The sequence below is a fragment of the Protobothrops mucrosquamatus genome, unplaced genomic scaffold, assembly GCF_001527695.2.
Source record: "Protobothrops mucrosquamatus isolate PMUCROS unplaced genomic scaffold, P.Mucros_1.0 scaffold78, whole genome shotgun sequence".
NCBI lineage: Eukaryota > Metazoa > Chordata > Lepidosauria > Squamata > Viperidae > Protobothrops > Protobothrops mucrosquamatus.
In genome coordinates, this window is record NW_015386455.1 from 1,997,598 (window position 1) to 2,022,498 (window position 24,901).

Below are 24,901 nucleotides of genomic sequence, written 5' to 3' on the forward strand. Positions count from 1 at the left end.
ACCCCTCTTTGTATAAAATAACTGTTTTTTTAAATGTAATCCTATTGAGACAGTTATTTTGACTGTCATATAAGAGTTATGGAGTGAACATATACATTAAAGTTCAAGAATTATAAGAATGAAGTATTATCTGACATTTATGGAGAAAATATTGATATTAGGATTTTTTTCCTTTTATTTCTTTTAATTTGTAAAGATGCCCAGAGTTGTTTTATAGTTGGGTGGCCTAGAAATTCAATACCCAAATGAATAAATTAAGATATTTATCTGAAGGGATTACAAATGTTATTCTGAATTATTGGGCTGGTTTTACAAAAACTGTGGAAGCGGAGATCACAGGATGTTAATCTAGGCAACCAATCAGTTACAAAAGAACAAAAGAGCAGTAGTTTAAAAGGTATTGTGTAATGGGCTTTAATAGGCAAAGAGCAGACCAGCATAGTTACAACATCATTTACTGACTCAAACTAGAACTGGAGAACTGCAGGCAATTGCCTGTAATTTATACTCTTAGCCCACAGGGCCTTAACCAGTCACAATACTTGAAAAAGCCTGCCCAGATATGAATGTTCAAAGTTTCTCTCCAAAACAGTTGGAGTTAACAGTCAGGGTCATCTAAAGGTTAGTTTCATTTTAGCTTCACAAGCAGTTGGGAGTTAAGTTAGTTTCACTTTAGCAGGGATTAACACAACTTTATATATATATATTCAATATATAACAAAAGATACTACAGACTCTTTACTGCACTCTCCTGATAGAACTGGCTTTCAAGAAAAGGCAAAGCTATAGGATCTTTGATTGTACTGCTTTTCATTACTTCTGCTCCTTAGTCTGGAAGAAAAGTCAGAGGAGACAATAACTGGAGTACAGGCTGAAGAAATCCACATTTTCATCAGCTGATTCCTTGAAGGTTGCATGAAAAGCCCAATTTATTGCTCCCTTTTGACAAGACAAAAGTGAATTCATACATGAATGAACAGAGTGGGCAAAAACAGAGATTGCCCACTGGAACAAGAACAAATTTAGTAGTTGTTATGCTCCTGTTGATGCCATCAAAAGTCTCCACTACATCTATTAACACTCTATCTCATATGTAATACAGCTCTTCCCTCTTCCCTGGATCAATCAGGATGTATAAACAAGAGAGGGATACAAAAATGTGACAAAGTGTTGTGAGGAGGTACCGTCTCAATTCCATACACCCCCCTCAGGCAGCCCAACCCTTATAAGACATATCTGGGGAGACTGGGAACACCTAACAAGTAGAATAGGTACGAGCTGCTCCTAGCACTTCTGATAGGGTATAGAATGCTCTTTGTTGAGAACTCTGCATCAGTTTTAGTACAATACAAAAAAGGCAATAGGTAAATATGAAAGTATATGAAGAATAAAATGATTCAAGAAACCAAGTTCAGTGTCTCTGTGTAACTGCATATATGAATTAAAAAAAACCCTTAAGATTCCTAAAAATAATTGGACTCACCAATTAACCCCAGTTGGCCACTTTCACCAATCGCACCCGGAACTCCTGGAACACCTTTTTCTCCCTATCACATTGAAAATGGACACAATCTTATCAATTAGAATTAATATTAACCAGAAAGTTGCTTTTATCAGAATTCTATCACGAGTCTTGATAAGTAGAAATTATACAATGTGTAGTGTGTTAACGCTTTTTAAATTTATCAAATTTGTGTGCCTCCTGATTCTCAATTACTCTGGGCAACTCATAACAACTAAAACAGGAAAGTACAAATTAAATTTTATTACAATAAAATAAAATATGGTGTGAATTACTGATAGGATAAAAACAAAACCCAAGGGCTTCAGTATCCCTCACCAAAAGCCTGTGGAAAAATCCAGGTCTCCAGGTTCCTATAGATAATAATGTATAATTGAAGGGACCTGGAGCAGGCCCATCCTACCAGAAGAAATTGCCGGTCTCTCTAGTAACCGGGCCCTGTGCTTTAGATCCACCTTTGAAATAAAAGTAAAAGTAAAATCCGGTATGATAATTTAATGTGTTTGGGGATAGATTTACAGAATTTGGGTTGGGGATTTTGGTGCTCTGCTTTATGAGCTGCCATAAAGTAAGAGATAAAACACAGAGGTAGTTTGATTCATGTATGCAGACAACCATCAACACACCCAGTTTTGCTCACCCTCCATCCAGTGATTCCAGGGAAGCCAGGAATACCACGAGGACCTGGGATACCAGCATATCCTGGAGCACCTCTTATTCCTTTATTTCCAGTGTCACCTTTCTGACCTTTTTCGAAACCAGGAAATCCAGGTAAACCTGATATTCCTGTCTGACCAGGTAATCCGAGGAACCCTTTACTTCCTACAAAAATATAATTGTAAATGTTAATTTCTTTTCTTCTCTGCAGAGAAGATTGTCCAAAACTTTATGTCTCAGGTATGCTTGGCATCAGTAGTTGCTCTATCCGAAAGGTGTTGCTTCTAAATTGGCACATTCAATAGCGGCTTAAGACCACTGTGTCCAACATTATTGTACCTATCCTGTGAGGGCAACCCAAAGGGCTTACTTAAGATCCATCCTTGGTGAAACACAAGATAATCAGAAAGCAGACCTTCTCAATGATTGACCCAATGTGGAATATGCTACTACCGGAGAGGCATCTGACCCTGTCACTTCTGGCATTCAGACAGGCATTGAAATCTTTCTTTTTAGACATCTGATGCCTAGTATTGACTTTATGGTAAACATTTCAAATAGATTTTTTTGTTTTTTAATTACATTTTGCTATTGTTGTAACACAATATGGTTATTATATCCATGGATGTCTCTTTTGTGCTGCTATAAATTGCATACCAGAACCTTTGATTAAAAAGTAATTAATTAATTAATTAATATTAATTAGAATGCACTTTTTTTCCTTGAATGGGATCAATTGGTTCCTGGCTGTGGATGCTATCCAGGTTTACTAAAGCACAAACTCATCTGGAGTTATCTTTTGAAATCAGCCCAGAATAATGAGGAAATTGTGAACCGTAGGTGGACATTTTCCTTGAGTACTGGATCTCTGAAGAGCAATGCTACTCTTGTGTACTTCCTTAAGCCCTCTCATAAAATTCCTCCAAGATAAACTATGATGGTCGCAACCTTATGTCAGGAATCTAACAAGGCTGTGAAGAAGATACAGAGTATAATGAACCCCAAACTACCCCAGTTCAGGAGAAGCCATTTTTTTCTGCCTTCTCAGCTTGAATATATAGAGTTCAGACTAATAGGATGGTTCTCCAGTTTCCCAGCTATGCAGACATCTGAGGTTTCAGAAAGGCCGAAAGACTGTTAACATCAGCAGCATTACTCTGTGTGTCTTCTACTCCGAGTAATCTGCAGTTGGCATTTTTGTGATCTTTGACCAGACCAGAACCCTGATAATGTGGGACCCTCAGTTTTTATTAGTCTGAGACCATTACAGCTGTATCATCCACAGTTCACTAGGAATCTATTCCTTTTGTTATTTATGTATTTAAAGACATCCATAAGTCAGGGAAGAGGAAAATTGAATAAAAGTAAGAGGCAATGAGTTGTTTCAGTTAGGCCAGACTGGTGGAGTGGGGGTGGGGAATGCTTTTTTTTTTCATACAAGGAGGAATTTACAATCTGATGGGAAGGAAGCTTGCATTCCCTCACTGTACCAAAATCAGAACTTGGTGTATGCTGAAGGGTACAACAAAACTTTTAATATATTGTATTTATGATACATAGTGGTTCTTTACCTTTTAAACCGATAGTCCCTTTAACACCAAACAATCCTTTATCTCCCTTTTCACCTTTCACTTCCAGCATTATGCTTGGTATGATTTTAGGAGGTGCTCCTGGTAGACCACGAATTCCACGTTCACCTTTCAAGATAAGAATCCTAATCAAGGATGTATTGGAAGCATACAAGTTGCCCTACATTAAATTGAATTTGTGCCTTGCTTTATTTCCCTTTTTTAGCAATTTCACTGCCAAAGGTTTTTCTCAGATTTATCTGGAAATGTCAGACATTAAAACCTGTCATTTTTCTCATGCAAAATATATGGTTTGTCACTAACCTATACTTTTTCCTCTAAATTTAGACTTCTAGCTATCTAGAGATAAAAATGCATGCTATGATAATATTCTTATCATATAAAGCAACACGTTTAAGAGGAAATAGTAGAAATGAAAAAACGCTTTGTCCCTCTTCTTGCAGACTTTTAATAGTTGTGTTTAAACACTCTTTCAAATTGTCCTGTTAATTTCCTTTGTTTGAAAATAAATTCTATTTGATTTGAACAGTAAGTAGAAGACCCCTGTATTTTCTTCCAGGAAAAGTAGGTGTTAAAAAAGGAAAATAATATAGAAAATATGATTACAGAGATTACATTCTGCATCTCCAGTTGAATTAGTGATAGGAAAATGGCAAAGTGGCAATATATAGTCCAAAGGGCTCTGGTAATTCCTTCAGATATTTCTATTTAATTCACTGCAGAAGATAAGCATTGGCTAATTACTGTTCGAATCTATACTTCCTTGCCAGCAGCTGTCAGACTAGACAGGGAACGGGTCTAACAACAGATTTCTTTGAAAAAGCAATAACAGAGTTAAAAAGAATGCTGGCACATTGAAACTCAAAAAACATCAATGAAAATACTCTGAACTAAGAAAGAACACTGACCTCAACCAACCTACCCTGGAGAATTTTCTACCCATCAATGCCTCTGTCGGTGAGTCAAATTGTTATTTTTTGTCATCCAGCACCTTGTTAGACTACGAAAGCAAGGAATTTACATTCTTTGAATAAAGAGGGCAATTTGAGACCAGGGAGGGAAAAGTATATTATATCTCCTTCATGGAAATTGATGTGGAACTGCTATCTAAGAACTACCGTGTTTCCCCGAAAGTAAACCTGCCCCAAAAGTAAGCCCCAGCTGATTTTCAGGGTGTGGGCCTAATATAAGCTCTCCCCCCAAAAGTAAGCCCTACTTAAGGGCCTGCACCGACGGCCTGCTTGTGATGAGGCAAAGCTGATGGGGGATAGGGATCTAACCCACGGTACCGGTATACCAGTTCCTTAGCACCGCCCGGCTTTTTCCGTGGCCTCATGGCAGCAGCATTGGGCAGGAGGTGGCAAATGGCCATTTTCGGTGCGACGTGGCCATTTGCCGCCAGCTGCGGCCGTTTGCCGCCTTGCGCGTCGCACCCAATGCCGCTGCCATGAGGCCTAGCGGATCCTCTCCCCTTCTGAGCCACATGCCATTATACCAGTTCCCTACCACTGCCCGGCTTTTTCCGTAGCCTCATGGCAGCAGCATTGGGCAGGAGGCAGCAAATGGCCAGTTTCGGTGCAACGTGGCTGTTTGCCACCTCGCACATCGTGCTCAATGCTGCTGCAATACGGCTTGGCTGAAAGCGGCCATGGAACAAGTGGGGCATGTTCCCCCCTCACCTGCCCATTCTCTTCTCTGTCCCAGCCCCGTGCCATTTCTCCTTTGCAATCCCTGGACGCTGCGTGCAGGGAAACAAGGGAAGGTTTTTTGGAGGAAAAAGGTCAATCAATCAATTCCAACTTCGTGAACTTTTTTTTTGTGAGAAGTTGGAACTGACGTGGCGGTGGCGGATCGCGAAGGAGAAATGACACGGGGCTGGGAGTCAGGTAAGGAAAGAAAGGCAATTCCTGGGGGGAGCGAGGATTTCTTTCCTTACCTGCCCCGCTTGTTCTGAGGCCGCTTTCCCTGAGCCGCGTTGCTCTTGCCAATGGCCCGACCGCCCACTTCAGCATCCCGCCACCGTGCAGGGTAAGGTTGCCACGCCCATCCCCATCCAGATGCCCTCGCCTCCCAAAAGCATTTTTTTACTAACCTGCGTTTCAGCTGCATTCTGTTTCTCCCTTCGCTTCTCAGCCTTCGCCGCGTATTTGTGGGACTATTGGTAAAAAAAAAAAAAGTTCAACCAGACTTTCTAACTTCTTGAGATCTCATGAGAAGTTAGAAAGTCTGATTGAACTTTTTTTTTTGTCCCACAAACATGCGGCGAAGGCTGAGAAGCGAATGAAGAAAAAGAATGCAGTTGAAAGGCAGGTTAATAAAAAATGTTTGGGGGAGGCGAGGGCATCTGGGCGGGGGTGAGCGCAGCAACTTTACCCTGCGCAGTTTCGGCAGGTGTCTGGCACGGGGAGGGAAGCAACTGGTCCGCCACCATGCTCTTGCCACCGTGTTGCTTCTCCACCCCATGCACAGACCCCGCCCCACCCCCGCACGCTCACGGACTACTGATGCCAGTACCGCGAAAAAGTAAGTCCTCCCTGAAAGTAAAACACTGTGCTTACTTCAGAGCCCAAAAGAAAGTAAGACAGTGTCTTACTTTTGGGGAAACACGGTATTTGTTAACAGCTCAGACTGTAGTCTCAATTCATGACCAGTTGCTGACAGCTAATAACAAGATTGATGAGCTAAATTGTCTGTCTCCTGGAAAGTATATCTTGAACAAGAGAAGCTGGTCACATAAAGACTTCTATCTGACAGCAGTAAGCTCCAGCTTTAGGGGTAGCAGAAAACCAATGCTGCTGTGGATCAATCCTCTGATATTAAGACTTCATTTTTACTAGATCAAACAACCTGTGATTCTTACAATCACATAGATTCATACTTTTGATTGCTAATAACCACCTGAATTCCTGCAAGTGGAAGATTCTTCCTCTCACAGATTCTTCATGGTGCACTGCTCCATTGTAACATAATAGATTTGGCTTGGCTCCCTCTGCAGTCAAATGCATTAGATTTGTGCTTATCTTTAAACCTATCTTTTCATGTTAGTCAGAAGGAAAGACTTTCTGAACAAATATGAAATAATCCTCATTAGAGTTTTCAGTGATGCCTTTACTGTTCCACAATTAGAGTTCAAGATTAAGCCTCCATCTAGAGGAGTTGGTGAAAAAGCTAGCTCACAACACTTCAGGGTTGACTCCCTGCAAAAGATAAGGGAGACTGAACAGCTGGAGTCAAGACCAGCTGCAATCAGGCAGCTTTTCTCTGACTCAAATGTCATATCTCTGACAGATGTGTTACCCACTCCCTCCATATTTGAGAGTGGACTTGTTTCCAGCTTAAATTAAGTCCAAGTAATTTAACATCTGCTAGATCTTCAGCAAGAAGACTTAAAACTGTTGCCCTGGTCTCTGACAGAGAGATTCATTCAATCAATGTATTCACCTCTATGCCCCAGTCTCAAACAAAATTTCAGCCATTTCTATGAGAAAAAGAGGTGTAACAGTCCACCGGTAACCTGACTCCAAACTGACTCCACTATACCCTATGCAGTGGATCACTCTACTCATTCATGAAAGTGAAGAGACATTCGTCTTTACTCATTGACTGACACCCCAAGAACCAGAGACACAGGAAGTCTCACTCTTCTAACTCAGAACATCCTGCTCCATTTTATACTTGTTTACACTCAGACATTTGCCCCAATACTGCTGAAGGCTCAACACATTTGGGGCTGACTACTAAAGCTACCCCACTCCCTTGTATTGCATCCCACTTAAATGACAACCACACTCTAATTTGGTATGAACTGAAGTATATTCAGACTGTTCATACGCAGGAGGACAGAGTAAACTCTTATGATCCAAAGTACCAGTATTCTGCTCCAGGAACAACCCTTACATTTGTCCCTCACTTTTTTGATTTCACTGAACTATGTGCACCTGGCTATATGGACAAATTATAATAATCTAATAGAACAAGTTAAGACTTTCAAATATTTAAGGATTGTTTTCTACACCATGGGCTAAACCAAATCCCATGCCAACTATATCAGCTTAAACACACAGAAAATATATTTGGCTCTACAATCTTCCTATTTCTCCAAAAGAGCCCAGAATAAACCTGCAGTGCTCAAAGTCTTCTTGATCAAGATCCAAGTTCAGCTCCTCTTTGGACTCCAGTTGGGTCCTTACAAGTCATTTCATCCCCTTGAAAGAGTTCAATATACAGTATTGTCTTAGAATAGAATAGAGCTGGAAGGGACCTTGGAGGTCTTCTAATCCAGCCCCCTGCTGGATTATTCAGACAGATAAATGTCCAGTCTCCTCTTAAAAATCTTCAGTGATGGAGCACCCACAATTTCTGGGAGTAAGTTGTTCCACTGGTTGATTGTCCTCACTGTCAGGAAGTTTCTCCTTAATTCCAGATTGTTTCTCTCTTTGATCAGTTTCCAACCATTGTTTCTTGTCCTTCCCTCTGGTGCTCTGGTGAACAACCTGATCCCCTCTGCCTTGTGGCAGCCCCTCAGATACTGGAACACTGCTATTATGTCTCCCCTATTTCTTCTTTTCTTTAGACTAGCCAAACCCAAGTCCCGTAGCCGTTCTTCGTATGTTTTAGTCTTGAGGTCTATCTTCCAGATATCCCACTGAGTTCCAAACGTGGTGCTTCAAGCTGCAATCAGATTTGTCAGTCTTACCCAGAAACATCTTTCTGAGCCTCTCTGAACTTTTAGTTCAGCTAGCCAGAAACTTTAGTTGCACAACGAACCACATGCCCTCCCACCAATTCAGAAGGGCTTTCTCTTTGGCTAGATTCAATGACATCCCAACAGCAATTATTGAAGGGAGATATCAAAACAACCCTTTTGAGCAGATTGCCAATGTTGGAGGAATAATTGGAACAATAAAACCTGTTATAGTGTATTGCTCCCTCCATGTTGATGCTCATCAGGAATTACTTTTTCTTTCTACTCATCGTCAAAGATTCTAGTTGCTCTGATTCTTTCTGTTTCAAGTTGTTACTGTCAGACCAATCTGATTCTGCTTTGATGATTATAGGCAAATACTGTTCCATAGTTTGTACAATACACATAATTTCTCCTCAAACCTCTATTAGATATTTTCTGTTTGGAATTAGAATGCAGCTATCCATTTAGTTTCTTCTTTTTATCAGTGTTTTATGTCCTTACTGTCAATTGAATTTTATTCACTTTTTTATTCAAAATTCAATTAAAAATCTTAATTTTATAACTTGCCCAAGTTATTTAACAACGTAGATAAATATTCACTATAATTGGTGACATAATAATTCCTTATGTATTATCGTTACTTACACATTATATGACTACATGTTAAAAAGATATAATATTAATTAAACAACCTGTGACCTGTTGGGCCATTTCAGAGATATTGTCAGGCCTGCCATCTTCAGCATCCTTTGCGTCACTGGCATCCTGCCATACAATGCAAGGGAGGGAGAGGCAATTGGGGAAATAAGAGTTCAACATGGGAATGTGCAAGGAAAGGGAGGGGAATGTCAGGGTGACAGGAACCACAGGTGTCAGTCGTGATTAACCTGGCCGATCAAGGACGAAGCCTGAGAACAGTATGTGAAACTACACCAGAGAGGCACCAACCTTCAAAGAATTCCCGAAACATCAAACATCAAAAAGACATTGATGGACTGCTAAAGGGGGGGAGGGCCAGAGGAAGGGGAAATTTGCAAACTTTACACAGAAATATTCAGATCCAGCTTTACTTTCGCTGTAACTGCTTGATTTTAATAAAAGAAACATTAACTTCAAAAAATGGAGTCAAGAGTCTTTCTTTCCTAAATGTCTGAGGCGGGACAAGCATGACATATATTTCCTCATCTAACATACACAAAGCTCCATGCTCCTGACCCTCCCCTGTCTCCTTTGTACCTTTGCACCCCTGTGTACCTTCCCCAACTTGTACTGCACTTCTCACAGACCTCACTACACCCTCCCTTCTCCTTATGGCACCTCTCATGCACCCCTCACTCACACGAACAATGGAGTCTCTCATGTACCCCTATACATATAGTGTAGGTTGGGAAGGGTACATGGGGATGCAGGAAGAGCCACATGTGCCCGGGAAGGCACTCAGATTCATGAGGTTGGTGTTCCACAAGAGGCGTCAAATGAGTTAGGGAGGGTAGGTGGTGGTGCAGTACCAGTTGGGAAGGGTGCATGGTGCTTGTGCAAGAAGGGCAGTGCAAGTCTGGGAGAGTACACAGGGCTTGGCATGGGTTGGGAAGGGTGCAGGGGGGTGCATGAGAGGTACTGTCTGGGTTGGGATGGGCATGGGTTGTGAAGGCTGCGCAGGTGGGCGTGCGGGTGCATGACAGGTGTTGTATAGGTTAGGAAGGGTGCGCAGTAGTGCAGTATGGGTTGGGAAGAGCATGCAAGGATGAGTGAGGTGTGGGTCGGAAAGAGTGTATGGGTGTGTGCAAGAGGTGCAGTGTGGAAGGGTGTGTGGGAGTGCACAAGTACTCTGTATGGTGCAAATGCAGTGGGGCTGAAGAGTTTGTGTGGATCGGAGAGACTTTCCTAAGCAACTTGAGACCTTCCCTGCCAACTTCCCCATTGAGGAGGTTCCTGCCAGCTTCCCACAAGCAAATTGTTGGCAATTATTATCAAGTTTATATTTCCTGCCAACTTGCACATTGATTTGAGTGTTGGAAATGATGATCATGTGACCATGGCTAACCATGTCAGCATGGCAGTGTTGAAACAGCAGTATGGCAATGCAGAAGTGGTCACAACTTTTTCAAATTTCATTCCTACAGGAGTAGCAGGGCCTGGCATTCTGTAAGTTAGTCAATGTGAAGTACCTTTGTTCAGAAATTGTTGCCCTATGATATTTTGTACAACTGAAGGTTGCAAACAGACAAATAAATATGAGACTTTTAGTAGTTTACAGATAATAACTTTTCCATAGTTTCAGCAATGTAATGCTTCACGCATTTCTAATTGGTAATTTTACTATTCTGTTATTCTAAACCAGACATGTCAAACACAAGGCCCGGGGGCCGGATACGGCCCGCGAAGTGGTTTCATGTGGCCCACGAAGCCATCCTGGAAACAGTGAGGGAATGGGCCCCGTTGTCTTGGCCTTGGCTCAGGCCGGCCGGGAGCCAATGTACAATTTTATGGTGGCCATCTATGCTGAAATGCATTCAGTCTTAGCTCCACAAGGCCATCTGGAAACAGCGAGGAACCAGCCCCTGCCATGTCGCCCCCGCCCCCTGGTGCATAATGGGGAAGTATCACCTTTGTGAGGAATGAAGAAATGTACCATCGTGCTGGCCACTTCCAGGCGATGGTGCATTTCTTCATTCCTCATGAAGGGTGACACCTCCCCAGCTGCGTTTCTTGACTGTTTTTCTTCCTCCCTCATCTCAAATATTTTTCCACCACTTTATACTTAGGAAAGAAGGAAGGAAGAAGGAAAGGAGAGGGAGGGTTTGAGGGAAGTCCTACCTTAGTTCCTGCCCTGCTGCCCTTTCACCATCCCCTTGCCCCCTCTTCCTGGGCTATCCTGGGGGGTCTCCCATCCTATTGCTAAGGAAGCTTTGGATACAAAGCCGGATCTCCTCCCATGGAGAGGGAATGGGCCTCCCTCTGACTTTGCTCTTGTACCCATCATGAGCAACCTGGCTAAGGAGAGCAAGCACAGCAGCAGCAGCCTTGAGGAGGAGGTAAGTGCAGCTGGGCGCCCCCTTGGGGCTGGGCATGGTGCTGTGGGTGCTCTAGGGCCAGGCTGGGCATTTGACCTCTGCTGCCCAGGGCTCCGGGCAGCCCGCACCACCATCCAGGCCCTCCCACATGGCCTGAGAGGAACAGTGAGGCTCCTCCAGTGGACCATGCCTTGGCACTTGCCCTGGTCCCACCCCCTTCTGCCAGAGACCCTCATATCTGTCCCACTCCTGCCCAGGCCTCCACAGGCACCCTTGATGCAAATGATGTAGAGCTGGCCACGCCCACCCAGTAGGCCACATCCACTCCATCCATGCCCATCCAGTAGGCTGCATCCACCCTGGCCACACCCACCCAGCCCCCTGAGGGCAACCGCAATGCTGATGCGGCCCTCAGTGAAATTGAGTTTGACACCCCTGTTCTAAACAATGGTTTAGTTATCTTAAATAAATTGAAACATACTTTACTATATTAATTTTATGCTCCAAATTCCTAAATTTTAATTTACAATTTTATATTGTTATTTTATAGCTTGTTTTACTGTAATCAGTTGTGACTCTTTTGTTTCACTGGTGAATGACCAAAATAAAATGACTATTAGTGATAATGCACCCATTGTTCTTTTTCAACTGGAATCATGGAAGAGGTTTTTTATTTAAAAATCAAAACATATATTTACAACCCTTTTCTGATTCTTCTGTTAAAGAAGAGCAAAATACATACTGTTGAACTTGGCAGCCGTTCTTCATTTGCCTTACATAGAAGATAAAGGCAAAGAAAAAAGATACTGTTTGAAATTTGTATGTGGTAAGATTAAAGCTAGCATTCTTAAAGATATTTACTCAGAGTAAACCCAACTGAATTTATAGAATTTGATTCTAAACAATATACTTAGGATCACACTACAATGTTTTTTTTATAAAAGGAATTTTCAGTTAAACAAAAGTTTTCTTAAAGCCTATTTGCAGTTGTACCTGAACGTAGCTATGCATACTGAATAATGTGAATGCCTCATAACACTGAAGAGAATACCTTTTAATCCGAAGTCCCCAGATGGTCCTTTAGCACCTTGCTTTCCAGTGAGGCCTTTGTCTCCCTGGATTCCCTTCTGTCCTGGCCATCCTTCGAACCCCATAGCACCTTTGAAACCTCCAATGCCAGAGGATCCTTTAGCACCTTGAATGGAAATTGCAAAACATATTTAGAGCTATGCCTTCAATGGAAATCTAAAGTACAATTATTTTGCAGTTTGAGAAGAAGCATTTGCAGAATTTAAACCTAAGAATGTCAAAGCAGCTGAAATACATAAGAGGTAGTTCATTTTATATGGTATTTTGTCATGCAATGACTTTTATTGCTACTTTTACTATATTTATGACCTGTTAAGTAACACATCCGCCCTTTTTAGTTTTACAAAGGGGCTTTACAATAAGCGAAAATAATTCATTTAGAGCCTTGCAAACGTTGATGGTGACTGAAAAAGGAGTGGGTTGTAATCCTGAGTAGAGATTTTATGTTGGAGTTGTTTTTACCTTTAAGACCTGGGAAACCAGGCATTCCGACAATGCCAGGGAGACCAGTTTCCCCAGCCTTTCCTCTAGTTCCAATGAAGCCTAGTTCACCTTTGTCCCCTGGCAGACCTTTCATGCCTATAGGACCCACTTTCCCTGGCTCCCCGGGTTCCCCTCTGACACCAGGTGATCCTATAAAAAAAATCAAAGAGAGGTTTTGATTAAAATATAGACAGCAGAGAGCAGTTATTGTACACCATTTGTATAGGTACACAAAAGACAATACTAAGAACTCATTTGTCTGAAAAATAAACAAAGGAAGTGTTTCCCAATAAATGACATTATAAGTTAAACCTAAAACCTTTTTTTTTACTTAGGGATCGGGTGCTGTTTAATAAGCAGATGGTGAGACTTCCAGTCTGATGCTTTGACAGGATGGGTGAAAGAAACTGGGGCTCCGGCTTCTCAGCCCGATTTCGTTCGGTCTGGCGACCGCAAGGGGTCAAAAAGTTGCCCTGGAAGGGCAATGAAGAAGGAGGGAAGCTTCGGGAGTCTGGACCAGATGGCGGTTGGTCCAGACGGACTGAAGAAACCTTTCTAAAGGACGGAAGAAAGGCTGCCTGATAAGCACAGACAGCCCAAGTCATCATCAGCTGGAAAAAAGTGAGGAGCTGCGGTGCTCCGCCAAACAGCTGATTGGCAACAGCGTGCTGAAACTCCTTATGGGCTCAGAAATGCTGATTCCCTGATTGGGAAAAATCTAAGAAGTAAAGACCCCAGAAGGACTAGGGGAGAAGAGAGTTAAAAGCGGCGAGCAATTACAAGAGGGGGAAGAAATTTACGGAATATAAAAGAATTCTTAAAAATGGAACTTAGATTGATTTAAAGAAAGACTGCCTAACCTACAGGACATGGGAAAAAAAATTTAGATTCAATTGCTAGGTTAAATAATTTACAAAGAACTTTAAAAGAAAACTTTGTAACAATCTTTTAAAACCAGATATAGACAATACAGTGTATGAGGACAGTGCACGAGGACATCTAGTGGCAAAAGGAGATACTACAGTAATACCAAATAATAAAAAAAATTGAAAAGTGTTTGACCTTGAAATAACACCTGGTGTAAACAAAGTGCCTTTATGTGATTTTGCATGAGAAAAGTCTCTCTACAATTATATCTGCTGACTCTAGATATAACCAAAACAGGAATTATTTGGAGGCAGTGGGCCTTTTCATTTGTGATTTGACTGGAGGATTTGGATTTAGTCTAAAGTAGTTGGCTTGATTTTATGGTTGGATTTTAACCTAAGATAATTGGCTTTTTTCCCCCTTTTTCTTTTCTTTTATCTTGTTTTTTCTCCTTGAGAATTTGGATCTAGCCTAAAGTAATTGGCTCTTTTCACGGTTTGGATTTAGCCTAAGATAGTTGGCTCAAAAAATGAGTGCATCAAATCTCACCAGACTTATGAAAAGTCTGCTGGCTCATAGTCAAGTGATCGTCTACTAGGACTCCAAGGTCCCTCTCACAGTTACTGTTTGTGAGCTAGGTCTCACCTAATCTGTACTTGTATCTTTGATTTTTCCTGCCTAAATGTAAAACTCTGCCTTTCTCCACATTCAAACTCATTTTGTTAGATAGGGCCCATTGTTCCAGTTTGTCAAGATCTTTTTGAATCCTGAGCTTGTCTTCTGGGGTGTTGGCTACTCCTGTCAGTTTAGTGTCATCTGCAAATTTGATGAGTTCCCCTTCTATTCCCTCATCTAAGTCATTGATGAAGATATGAAGATAGGGTAGACATTAAGAGTGCATTTTGTGGCAGACGGACATAGAGGCTATCTTGATATGTTGGGATGTGTGGCAGAGGAAGAATAATTGAATGGGGAAAGGCTTGGTATGTCCTCATATGTGTAACATAAAGGGGGGATGCAGAGGCTGCCAGATTGCTGTCTATAAGAAAAACAGAAAGTGATGAGGTCGTACAGATCTTTTGGGGGGGAATACTGGAAGAATTTCTCACCAACAAATCCTTGTGAGCCTTTTCTACCCAGGGACCCTTGCTGGCCTGGGGATCCAGGGAATCCAAATGTTGCTGGTGGTCCTCGGATACCGGTCGGGCCAGTAGGCCCAGGAAACCCAGGATTCCCTTTGGATCCAGGTGAACCAGGGAAGCCGTCTCTTCCTAACAGAAGGAGATAATAAGTAAACAGTCATGCTTTAGAGAACTTATATGTACAGGCACAGCACTGAATTCTTACTGAATCAATCAAACATTTTCCTAGTGGAGCTTAAGCAAAGGCTATCTTGTTCGTATAAGATGAATCCAGCCCAAAGACTTACAAATTCTAATAAACAGTGATGACAAAACCAGTAGAAAAAAAATGGCTTGACTAGAAGCTTTTATGCTGAATTATCTCATCACTTGCAAGCAGCATTTGTAAAGGCACGCTTGCAAGCAGCATTTGTAAAGGCACGCTTTTTTCTGCTGATGATTATTGCTTCTTTTGCTGGGGTAACACGCAGTATTTTTGGTGATGGTAATGAACTGCATTCAAGAATAAAAATCATGAATCTTTTCAAATTCATATTCAAATTAAAATTAAAATACAAACTTATTTTAGTTAATGATTGAATGCACTTATATATACAAGATAATATAAATGAACATAAAATAACCTAAAATGAATAATCACAAAACCAATTTACTCTAGACTTATACCAATCAAAAGACATGTCTATCATTTCTCTCTCTCTCTCCCTATCTATTCATCCATCCATTCACCTATTCTCCCATGTACTCTAATCTAATCTCAATTGCACACAACATAAACACTAAAATTATGAATGCACACATACCATATATTCACACTTAAATGGCAAGCAAAGAAAGGGCTTTTCTGAATATTCAATATTGGATATTGTTATAGATATCAGATGGTTTCAGGAAAGAGTTCTATCCAGGTTAAAATAATTTGGAAACAGCAACAAATCCAGTTGATGTTCTATAGCCATTATTTAATTGGGGTCCTAGTATTCTCCAACCTCAGTGCCAAAAATGTGTCTAGAGAAAAACTATGAAACTACAGCCTAGACTTTAAACAGCATTGTGAAATTGTTTATTTTCAAGAAAACCATTAATAGAGAGTCCAGTTGATATATACAGTTTGGGAGAGTACTTTGTGGCTCCCATATTATTTTAAGCTGAAATTTACATATTAAATCAGGAACTGAATTAAACTCCACTAATATTTAAAAGCAGAGTAAAAAAAAAATAAGTGGAGTTGTTTTTAAAAGCTACATATCAGAATACTGCATGTGGAATATGCAGAAATCATTATTTTGCCCTATATCAGTCAATAGGATAGTAATAGCAATAGCACCTATACTTATATAGCACTTCATAGTGCTTTACAGCACTCTCTAAGCAGTTTACAGAGTCAGCATTTTATCCCCAACAATCTGGGTCCTCATTTTACCGATCTCAGAAGGATGAAGGTTGAGTCAGCCTTGAGCCATTCAGAATTGAACTCCTGAAGTGAACAGTGAGTTAGCCTGCAGTACTGCATTCTAACCACTGCACCACCATGGCTCACTCATAGAATCATAAGCCTGGAAGGGACCTCAGAGGTCTTCTAGTCCAACCCCTACTCAAGGAAGGAGCCTTATACTACCCCAGTCAAATGGTTGCCCAGTCTACTCCTGAAAACCTCCAGTGATCGAGCACCCACACCCTCATGTGGCAAGCTATTCCATTGATTAATTGCTCTCATCAGAAAATTTCTCCTTACTTTTAAGTTGTATCTCTCTTTGATAAGCTTCCACCCATTACTTCTTGTTCTGTCCTTTGATGGCCCCAATCCCCTCTTCTTTTTGACAACCCCTCAAGTAGTGGAAGACAGTTATCATGTCCCCCTGATAATTCTTTTTGATAGGCTAAGTGTCATGGTTCCGACAGATGAAACTCTTCAAAGAACTTCGAGGCATTGTTTACCTTAAAGAATCTTTATTCAAGTTGCATGGCATCGGTACGTACATGGTCGAAGCCAAAATCTGAATCCCCCTCCCCTGAGCACATAGTATCAAAGCACAATTCGCTCCTCCAATTAACAGTCATAAATCATATTCTTCAATTAGTTTGAATTGCAGGCTTTTTCTCCTGTTCTCTAACCCACCAATTCTTATCATCTCTTATTTCAAGCTCTGAATTCACACACTAGTACAACAATGTTATGTCTAACTAACTCCCACCACATTCCGCCTCCTCCCACAGCATCATCTAATTCTAAAAGTAAAGCATAAGAAAGAAAAAGGCTGCATCTTCATATGTTGTCAAAACAAGAACATCCAATGTTAGCAGCGTTGACACTAAGCATACCTAGATCCCTCAACCATTTGTACGTCACATCCTTTATCATCTTTGTTGCTCTTCTGTGCAGCCTTTCCAGGGTCTCAACATCTTTTTTATATCATGGTGACCAGAACTGGATGCAGTATTTCAAGCATGGTCTCACCAGCATGATGTAAAGTGGTACTATTACTTTTGTCTTGACACTATCCCTCTGTTGATGCAGCTTACACTGGCTTTTTTGACAGCTGCAGCACACTGCTGGCACATATTTAAGTGATTATCCACTAGGACACCTAGAGCCTTCTCACAGTTACTATGTTGAGTCAGGTACCACCTATTCTATGCATTTGATTTTTCCTGCCTAAGTGCTGGACCTTATTTTTCTCACCACTGAACTTCATCTTGTTGGCTAGTGCCCAATGCTCAGGTTTGTCAAGATCCTTCTAAATTTTAAGCCTTTCTTCTAAAGAATTAGCTATTCCTCCCAGCTTGATGTCATCTGCAAACATGATGAGTTCTCCTTCTAACCCCTCATCTAGATCATTTATGAAGATGCTGAAGAGTACTTGACCTAAAGCAACACCATTTTTTAAAAAAAATTATGGGAAAGTCATTCTGAAAATTTGTTTGTGCTGGTGCCAATTCAGTCATGTTTACTAGAGTCCTCCCCAGAACTACAGATAAGTGCCGATGATGCCCCTTGCGCATTGCGCACTCAGAACATTGTCTGTCTGTGAGACTATGTTGTCATTGGAGCTATACCACCTAGCTCCTTCCCTGTTTTATCTTGCTGCAGAACCTGTCAAACCTTAACATCCCAGTGGCTCCTCCAGTACCGAACTCCGTCTTTTCAGCTTTCTGCCACCCTCTTTGTTCTAATGTATAAGGCACCACTGTATCGTTTCTTTCTCTTATTAACTTTTGTGTAAGCAGAGCCAGAGTTACCTTTAATTCCTGGTAAGCCTTGATCTCCTTGCAAACCTTTTGCTCCTGGGAATCCAGGTGGCCCAGTGTCCCCAGGAGACCCTGGTGGTACTCCTAGAACATCACCTGTAAGCCCCTTTTCCCCAAGGAGGCCTGGCAAACCTGGCAAACCAGGATTTCCTAGAAGCCCCCTTTCTCCAGGCAATCCTGGGGCACCTCTGCTTCCTCTGGGTCCAGTGAATCCTAAGTGTAACAAAATGACAATGGTAATAAGAATCAAACTTTGATCAATTAACAGTGAATTAGATAAAGTAAGGGAAAAAGATTAAAATAATCAGCATCGTGAGTATTATTAATCAGATACTTATTCCCATTAGTTTCTATGGAAATATAGTAATTACTGAAATACCTCATTTGCATATGAGTATAACCTAAATATTAATAACCTGTTATATGAATATTTCCTGCACATGATTTAGAAAAAGTGTTGGCATAATAAATAGACTGATCAAATAGTCCAATAACAGGATTTTTTAATTATAATTTGTCCATCAGATTAAAATTTTCTCAGTGCTGCCCTCCTTTATTTCATGAACATGTGAATTGTAATCTGTTGGTACTATAAACTATCCTTCTAGTTAAATTAATTTGCTAAAAAAAGACTCTTGCCATGTTCAATGGGTACAAATAGAATTTATATTAGTCACACTCTATTATAGCTGTATATTCTTGCATTATATTAAGAAATTAATAATTAGTATCACAAGTACATATCTGAAACTTACCTTAGAATTTGAAAAAAGTAGAAAAAAAATTGTCCCTGACACACTGCTTATTCTCCCATTCCTTGCTGACACAGGTTTTTTAACACATGGATATACATGTTTAATTTAATGAATTGGAAAATAAAATCCATAGGATTTGAGACATTATTTATGTTAAACCTATTTCTGCTAGAAATATTATAAAGAAGAATTGATCACTAGTTACAACTACCTTTCAAATTAGGCAAACACCATTTCTTTTTAAATTCATGTAATTATTATAAAATATTTTTTTATATTCGAAAATGAGATATTCCAATAACATTTAAAATCAAAGACATCTCTACAATTTTATATAAAACTCTCATGTTGAATAAACAGGTTTTTAAAAATATGAGAAGATTTAAAATATGAATTCAGTGGATTAGTTTGGACCTTTTATATTGTATAGTAATCAAATTTACTTTAGCAAGTAATCACTGACTATAAAAATAATTAATGACTATTAAAATTGATTACATTAATTTAACTTTGTCTAGATGGTGTTGAAAGTAATCAGCTTGATGTCTATTACCATCCCTGGTTGACAATATCTAATTCTTCTAGGTTGAACATTTTTGGGAAAAAGGGAAATATGCACCAACCTATATGAATTAATTATAATGTTTTATTGTCTAGCCCCAAAAAGGGATTTTCCAAATATCACATACAACCAGCTAAAGAGTGAAATAAAAATGCTATCCAAATATTTCAAATCTCTGCAAGTAATTGTTAGTTTTACAGTACCTGCTGGACCTGCTGGACCTCCATGACCTTGATCCCCTTGAAGTCCTTTCAGTCCTTGTGATCCATACAAACCAGGTTCACCAGGAATCCCTTTTGTACCCTTTGCACCTATGATTTGAAGATGTAATAGAAAAGTGAGGCACACTTATTATATGCATGTTTTTTATTTAAAAAATTTAATTACAGCAAGAAAAACTAACTGTAGTGGAATGTAGTCCAGATTTCCAAGTGGGAGGGAGTGTGTTCCAGAAGAGCAAGAAGCAGCAAAGTTTAGATAGTTTGTGTGGAAGAAAAAGAGTTAAAATGGCTCCTCCCTAGGAATTCTCAGAGTATATGTTTTGTGGTGTAAATAGTTTAGCAATATTTCTGTCTATAGGTAAGGGATAATAAAGGAAACTGCTTAGAAGAATCTCAACATGTCTTTCTTGGTTTTTGCAAACTGACACTAATGCAAACTAAGAGAAAGAAAGTAGTAAGATAAAGTAAAGCCGCCCTGAGTCCTCCGGGAGAAGGGCGGGGTATAAATATAATAAAATTCAAAATAAAAAATTCAAAATAGTGCAGAAAAAGAAGAAGCAGAAAAACATCAGGTAAAAGAAAAGAAAAGAGATATATAAAGGAGTGACTTCCACTCTTCATCACAACAAATAAGTTTGTAACTCTTCCCCCTATAATGTTACAAACAGACATTTCTTATTTCCATAACCTATCCCCTATCTATAAGCAAATCCATAAAACATGAACTCTTCAGTCTGTAAACAATTTCCAGAACTTTATAAAAACCATGGCATGTCTTATTTTCACCTTGATCTAATGAACCAACTTTATATTTCTTCCTTTTACTTCTGACAATCTTAATCTTAAATTCATTCAGATATTGTCATAGGCTTTGGTTTCTCTTCAATCTTTTTTGTCCCATCACAGAAGCTTGTTCAAAGCTTTAGCAAGCCTCTTTTGTAAATGTAATAAAAATACGTTATCCAGACCATCTTCTTGATTTAGTGTTTGTACTTTACTTTTAATTTTGAAAACTTCAGTCAGCTTCTTTTGTATATCCAGTAAAGAGTCTTTATCTGGGTTGTTCACTTGGTCTGTCCTTTGTATTTCCACTTTAGCTGCCTTCTCTGTTTTATAATCCATATTTTTAAAAATCCAATATTTCTGTTTCTACTATTTCTGCATCAGACAAGATTTGTTTCACATCTGCTGCTCCTTCATTACCATCTTTTGGACATAATCTAGCCATAGAAGCAGGCATCATTACTAATCATCAAAATCCTATTTAGCTTTTTGCTGTTTATTTCAGATTCTTTAATCTTACAATTAATTTTTCTTTTGTTCAGAGCTGAAGGTCAATTCACCCTATGGAGATTTGTCAAATTTGTCATTCTGAAGGTCTTTAATAGCTTTAAAATAGTTAATAAGCATTTTCTGAAACTGATTAGGAAATGAGACTTGCAAACTTAGTGTCCTTTAAAAGGCTTTGTTGTGGCTGTAAGCAAGATGGCTAATTCTGTCATCTTCCAGCACTGAAATCCACAGAAAATCATTGTCTCCTCACAAAGACTAGCTATCTGGAGCACATGTAGATAATCTCCCATCCTTTCTTTATCTGGAGAGATTCTAAGGAACCAGTCTACACTCTGGATCCTTGGTTATCAACTCTGCATCCACAGAGTCATATTTAGTTTTCCATACCTCCTCCAGAAGTCCCAATAATATTTCTTAAATACATCTTGCTATAATGAATAGTCATTTTGATTCAGAAACAGATGGAATATTTTAAAAGGATTTAAAATGAAAAATATTATCCTTTGTAAAAAAAAGTTACTTTGAAACCAATACAAAAGATTTTTAATTCTGTTGAAATATTATGGACATAAAGAGTTTGACATGTTAAGTAAGTTAAGAACAAGTTTGTCTACTTGAAACAAAAACAAGAACTACTATATTACTGATTACCAAGAAAACATCAACAATGATTACATTTGTCAACTAAAAATTCAGAGTTTGTACAAATACACAAAATTGCAAAATAATAATTGACAGATGAATATGGAAGTTCATTTTTAATTAAGTAAGCTAGATTTGATCTCCATTTACAGGGGGTCTTTAATTAACAACCACTCATTCAGCAAACAATGTTGAAACAATGCTGAACGAGTGGTACTTGGGGTTCCAGCTGCCACAGCATTCCCACAATCATGTGATTGTAACCTGGGTGCTTAGTTTGTGCCCATTTGTGACCTTCTTTAACGTCTTTCAACAAGGAGAGTCTTGTGATGTTGCACTTTATGACTGCATTGCTTAGTGATAGCAATTCTAGCCACAATTCCCATTTTTAATTGAGGACTAGTAGTACAATATTATTTTGGAATAATTATTACAGTTAAGAAAAATTGGATCAAATTATTCTTGCTCTGTGAATTATGGTACTATTTGATTCTTTTAAAAAAGCATACCTGGTAGTCCAGACAGTCCTGGATGCCCTGGAGTTCCTTTTGAGGTGGTAACACAGCTGGTCCCTAAAGAAAAACATATGGAGAAAATGAACAAAAATGCTCATGGTTCCTTAACAAATGAATTATGGCATAGGTTTTGTTAGCTTAGAGCCCACATTATCAGTTGAGTAGGAAAAACAGTTTTACTCTTTTAATGCAATTACTTTAGTGTTGCTTCTGAATTTTTAATAATTGTGCATAGCATATTTTGTTAAACAAAATTTGTGAAAGTAAAATGTATAAAAAGAGTTTTGAAACAGTACTCTTTTCTCACAGTTTTCTTGTTGCATAGGTTTTTTGTCTTATGGGACAAGAAACATTCATTTAAATAAAAGTATATAATTCACTTTTGAATAATCATATTTGGTTTATTTTACCTGAATGAATTGATTCTGTTCTATTATCTCTAAGAAAGCGGTGCTCTGTTTGCCCACAATCTATAAAACAAAAGAAGCAAACAAACAAGAATGTCTGATTTCAGGCACCAAACTATAATATTCTGTTAGACTATACCTGTGAATCCATCTAAAAGAATTCAGTGAATCAATTATCTGTCTGAAACAATTCATTCATAAGCAGGGAAAAAATGTCAAAGTATTCAAAATATAGGAGATGGACAAATGAAACAATGTTATATAAGGAGATCTATAAAAAATGTATGGCCAACACCTTTATATTGCAAAGCAGAAGGGACACTTTAATTTGTTATTCTACTAATCCTAATTCCAAAACAATTTCATCAAATACTTCTGTTGTTAAGATTCAGTGATTTATTAATTATAGCATCCACCTCAGAAATTAATTTCCAGTTCACTGAGACGGAAATTCCCTGTCAGTCTTTCCATTTTTCACTTGCTTTAAATATCAAAAGATCGCCCTTGGAAAAGCCTACAGCCTTTCTACAAGCAGAACAAATGAAAAAATCTGAGCAATATGTGCTATTTTGAACTAAAAAGTGAAATACAAGTATTATCTATCTATCTATCTATCTATCTATCTATCTATCTATCTATCTATCTATCTATCTATCTATCTATCTATCTATCTATCTGTTTTTGGTTTGTATGTTTGTGTGTGTGTGTGAGTGAGAGAGTGGGGGGCAGAGAGAGAGAGAGAGAGAGAGTGTGTGTGTGAGAATTTTAATTTTAGACAAAAGCTTATAGTTGACATTAAAATACTTGTGTATTTTGTTTCTTGAATTTATCTGGCATGAGTTGAGTCAAGACTTTATCACTAAATATGACCAGGAAGTAAGAGATATTTAGAGAGTTCTCTTTAGAGACACTTCGAACCCAGTTCTAAGAACAAAAGATATTGCAGTTTTATTCCTGAGAATAAAAGGTCTTGGTTAGTTGACTAGCTGCTTTGGCCATCAAAACAAGCTCTTTGCCAGGCCAGTATCTGCAAAGCTTATCTGCTCTTTCTAGCTGGCCAAGACCCTGATATACCTTTCCTGATTGCCTGATTTTGTGCCACCATTTGTGTGATCCATCCTATACTAGTATAAATGTTGGTGATTTCAACTGTAATCTATATTATTGGTTGTTTATGTTATGTAATTTTGTTGTATTTTATGTGCATTTTTTTAGTTTTATTAATTATAGATTTATGTAATTCTGTTGTAGTGTTTTCTGGACTAAAGACCATAATAAAGGTTTCAATGTGATTAAAAAGCTTCAAGAATTTAACCCACTCTCCCCATATACCAGCCATTAGCATACAGTACATATCATTTAAACCAGCCATTAGGTTAGTGTACATAATTTGATTTCTCTAATGAGAAAAGGACAATGAAAAGTGTTCTTTCCTGGCAGTCTATCACTACCAGACTCTGGAAACAGTGAAGCCAAGTCAAGCTCACAATATTCCAACATTTTAAAAGATTTCTTTAACAGTCAGTGTAAGGACCCACTTCAACTAACCACCCAAGGAAGCAGTACTCTTGAAACAGGCATTGTCTCAAAAGGAAACTTTATTAGGGGTTAGTGACAGTAGGGAAGTCAAGGCGAGATCTGGGGAAAAACCCGCACAAACAGTATAGTTAAGCTAGCAATATTCCTCCTCCCACCAAAGTCATAATATCCATTTGAAATCCAGCCAATACCCATCTCAAGGTCTTCTCCAGCTTTCGTTTAACTGTCTCCCTGATAAGGGAGACACATTCCTTTCTCAAGATGATAGAGGCAGGAGAGGGAAAGTAGAAAGCGAAAGTTATCCCAAGCAAAAGCATACTCCCCCTTCCCCCCAGCAGAATGGCAGGCCCCAAAAGTAGAATAACTATGCAGGAGAAACAATGAGGGTTTGGGGACCTGACAGTCAGACTTGAATATTCAGTTAATATTCAGCTATTCTTCACCACAAACCGTAGAAAATACTTTTTTTCAGTAGATCACATAATATTTTGCTATTGGTTTTAGTATTTTGTTACTGTGTGGTATACATACTTTACAAAATGTATACAGTAATTTTCTGCTGATTTTGTTTCTACTGCTTTTGGTTTGAGGAATCAGGAAACCAATACAATGATTGGAATGACTTTTTTGGCATATCGTATAACAATCACAAAGATTAATGAAATCTG

At 39.1% G+C, this 24,901-nt stretch overlaps 1 protein-coding gene across 1 annotated transcript in view; it reads right to left on the reverse strand.

Annotated features, from left to right (window-relative positions):
- COL4A2 (collagen type IV alpha 2 chain) overlaps positions 1-24,901 on the reverse strand; it is a 234,063-nt gene that overhangs the window by 36,269 nt on the left and 172,893 nt on the right. The window contains exons 26-35 of the mRNA XM_029283411.1: positions 22,698-22,757; positions 22,282-22,344; positions 19,820-19,927; positions 18,291-18,512; positions 15,018-15,179; positions 13,021-13,191; positions 12,521-12,664; positions 3,751-3,876; positions 2,163-2,344; positions 1,484-1,547 (exon numbers count right to left, since the gene is read on the reverse strand). Coding sequence (XP_029139244.1) covers positions 1,484-1,547; positions 2,163-2,344; positions 3,751-3,876; positions 12,521-12,664; positions 13,021-13,191; positions 15,018-15,179; positions 18,291-18,512; positions 19,820-19,927; positions 22,282-22,344; positions 22,698-22,757 — 1,302 coding nt within the window. The remainder of the gene's footprint in view (positions 1-1,483; positions 1,548-2,162; positions 2,345-3,750; positions 3,877-12,520; positions 12,665-13,020; positions 13,192-15,017; positions 15,180-18,290; positions 18,513-19,819; positions 19,928-22,281; positions 22,345-22,697; positions 22,758-24,901) is intronic.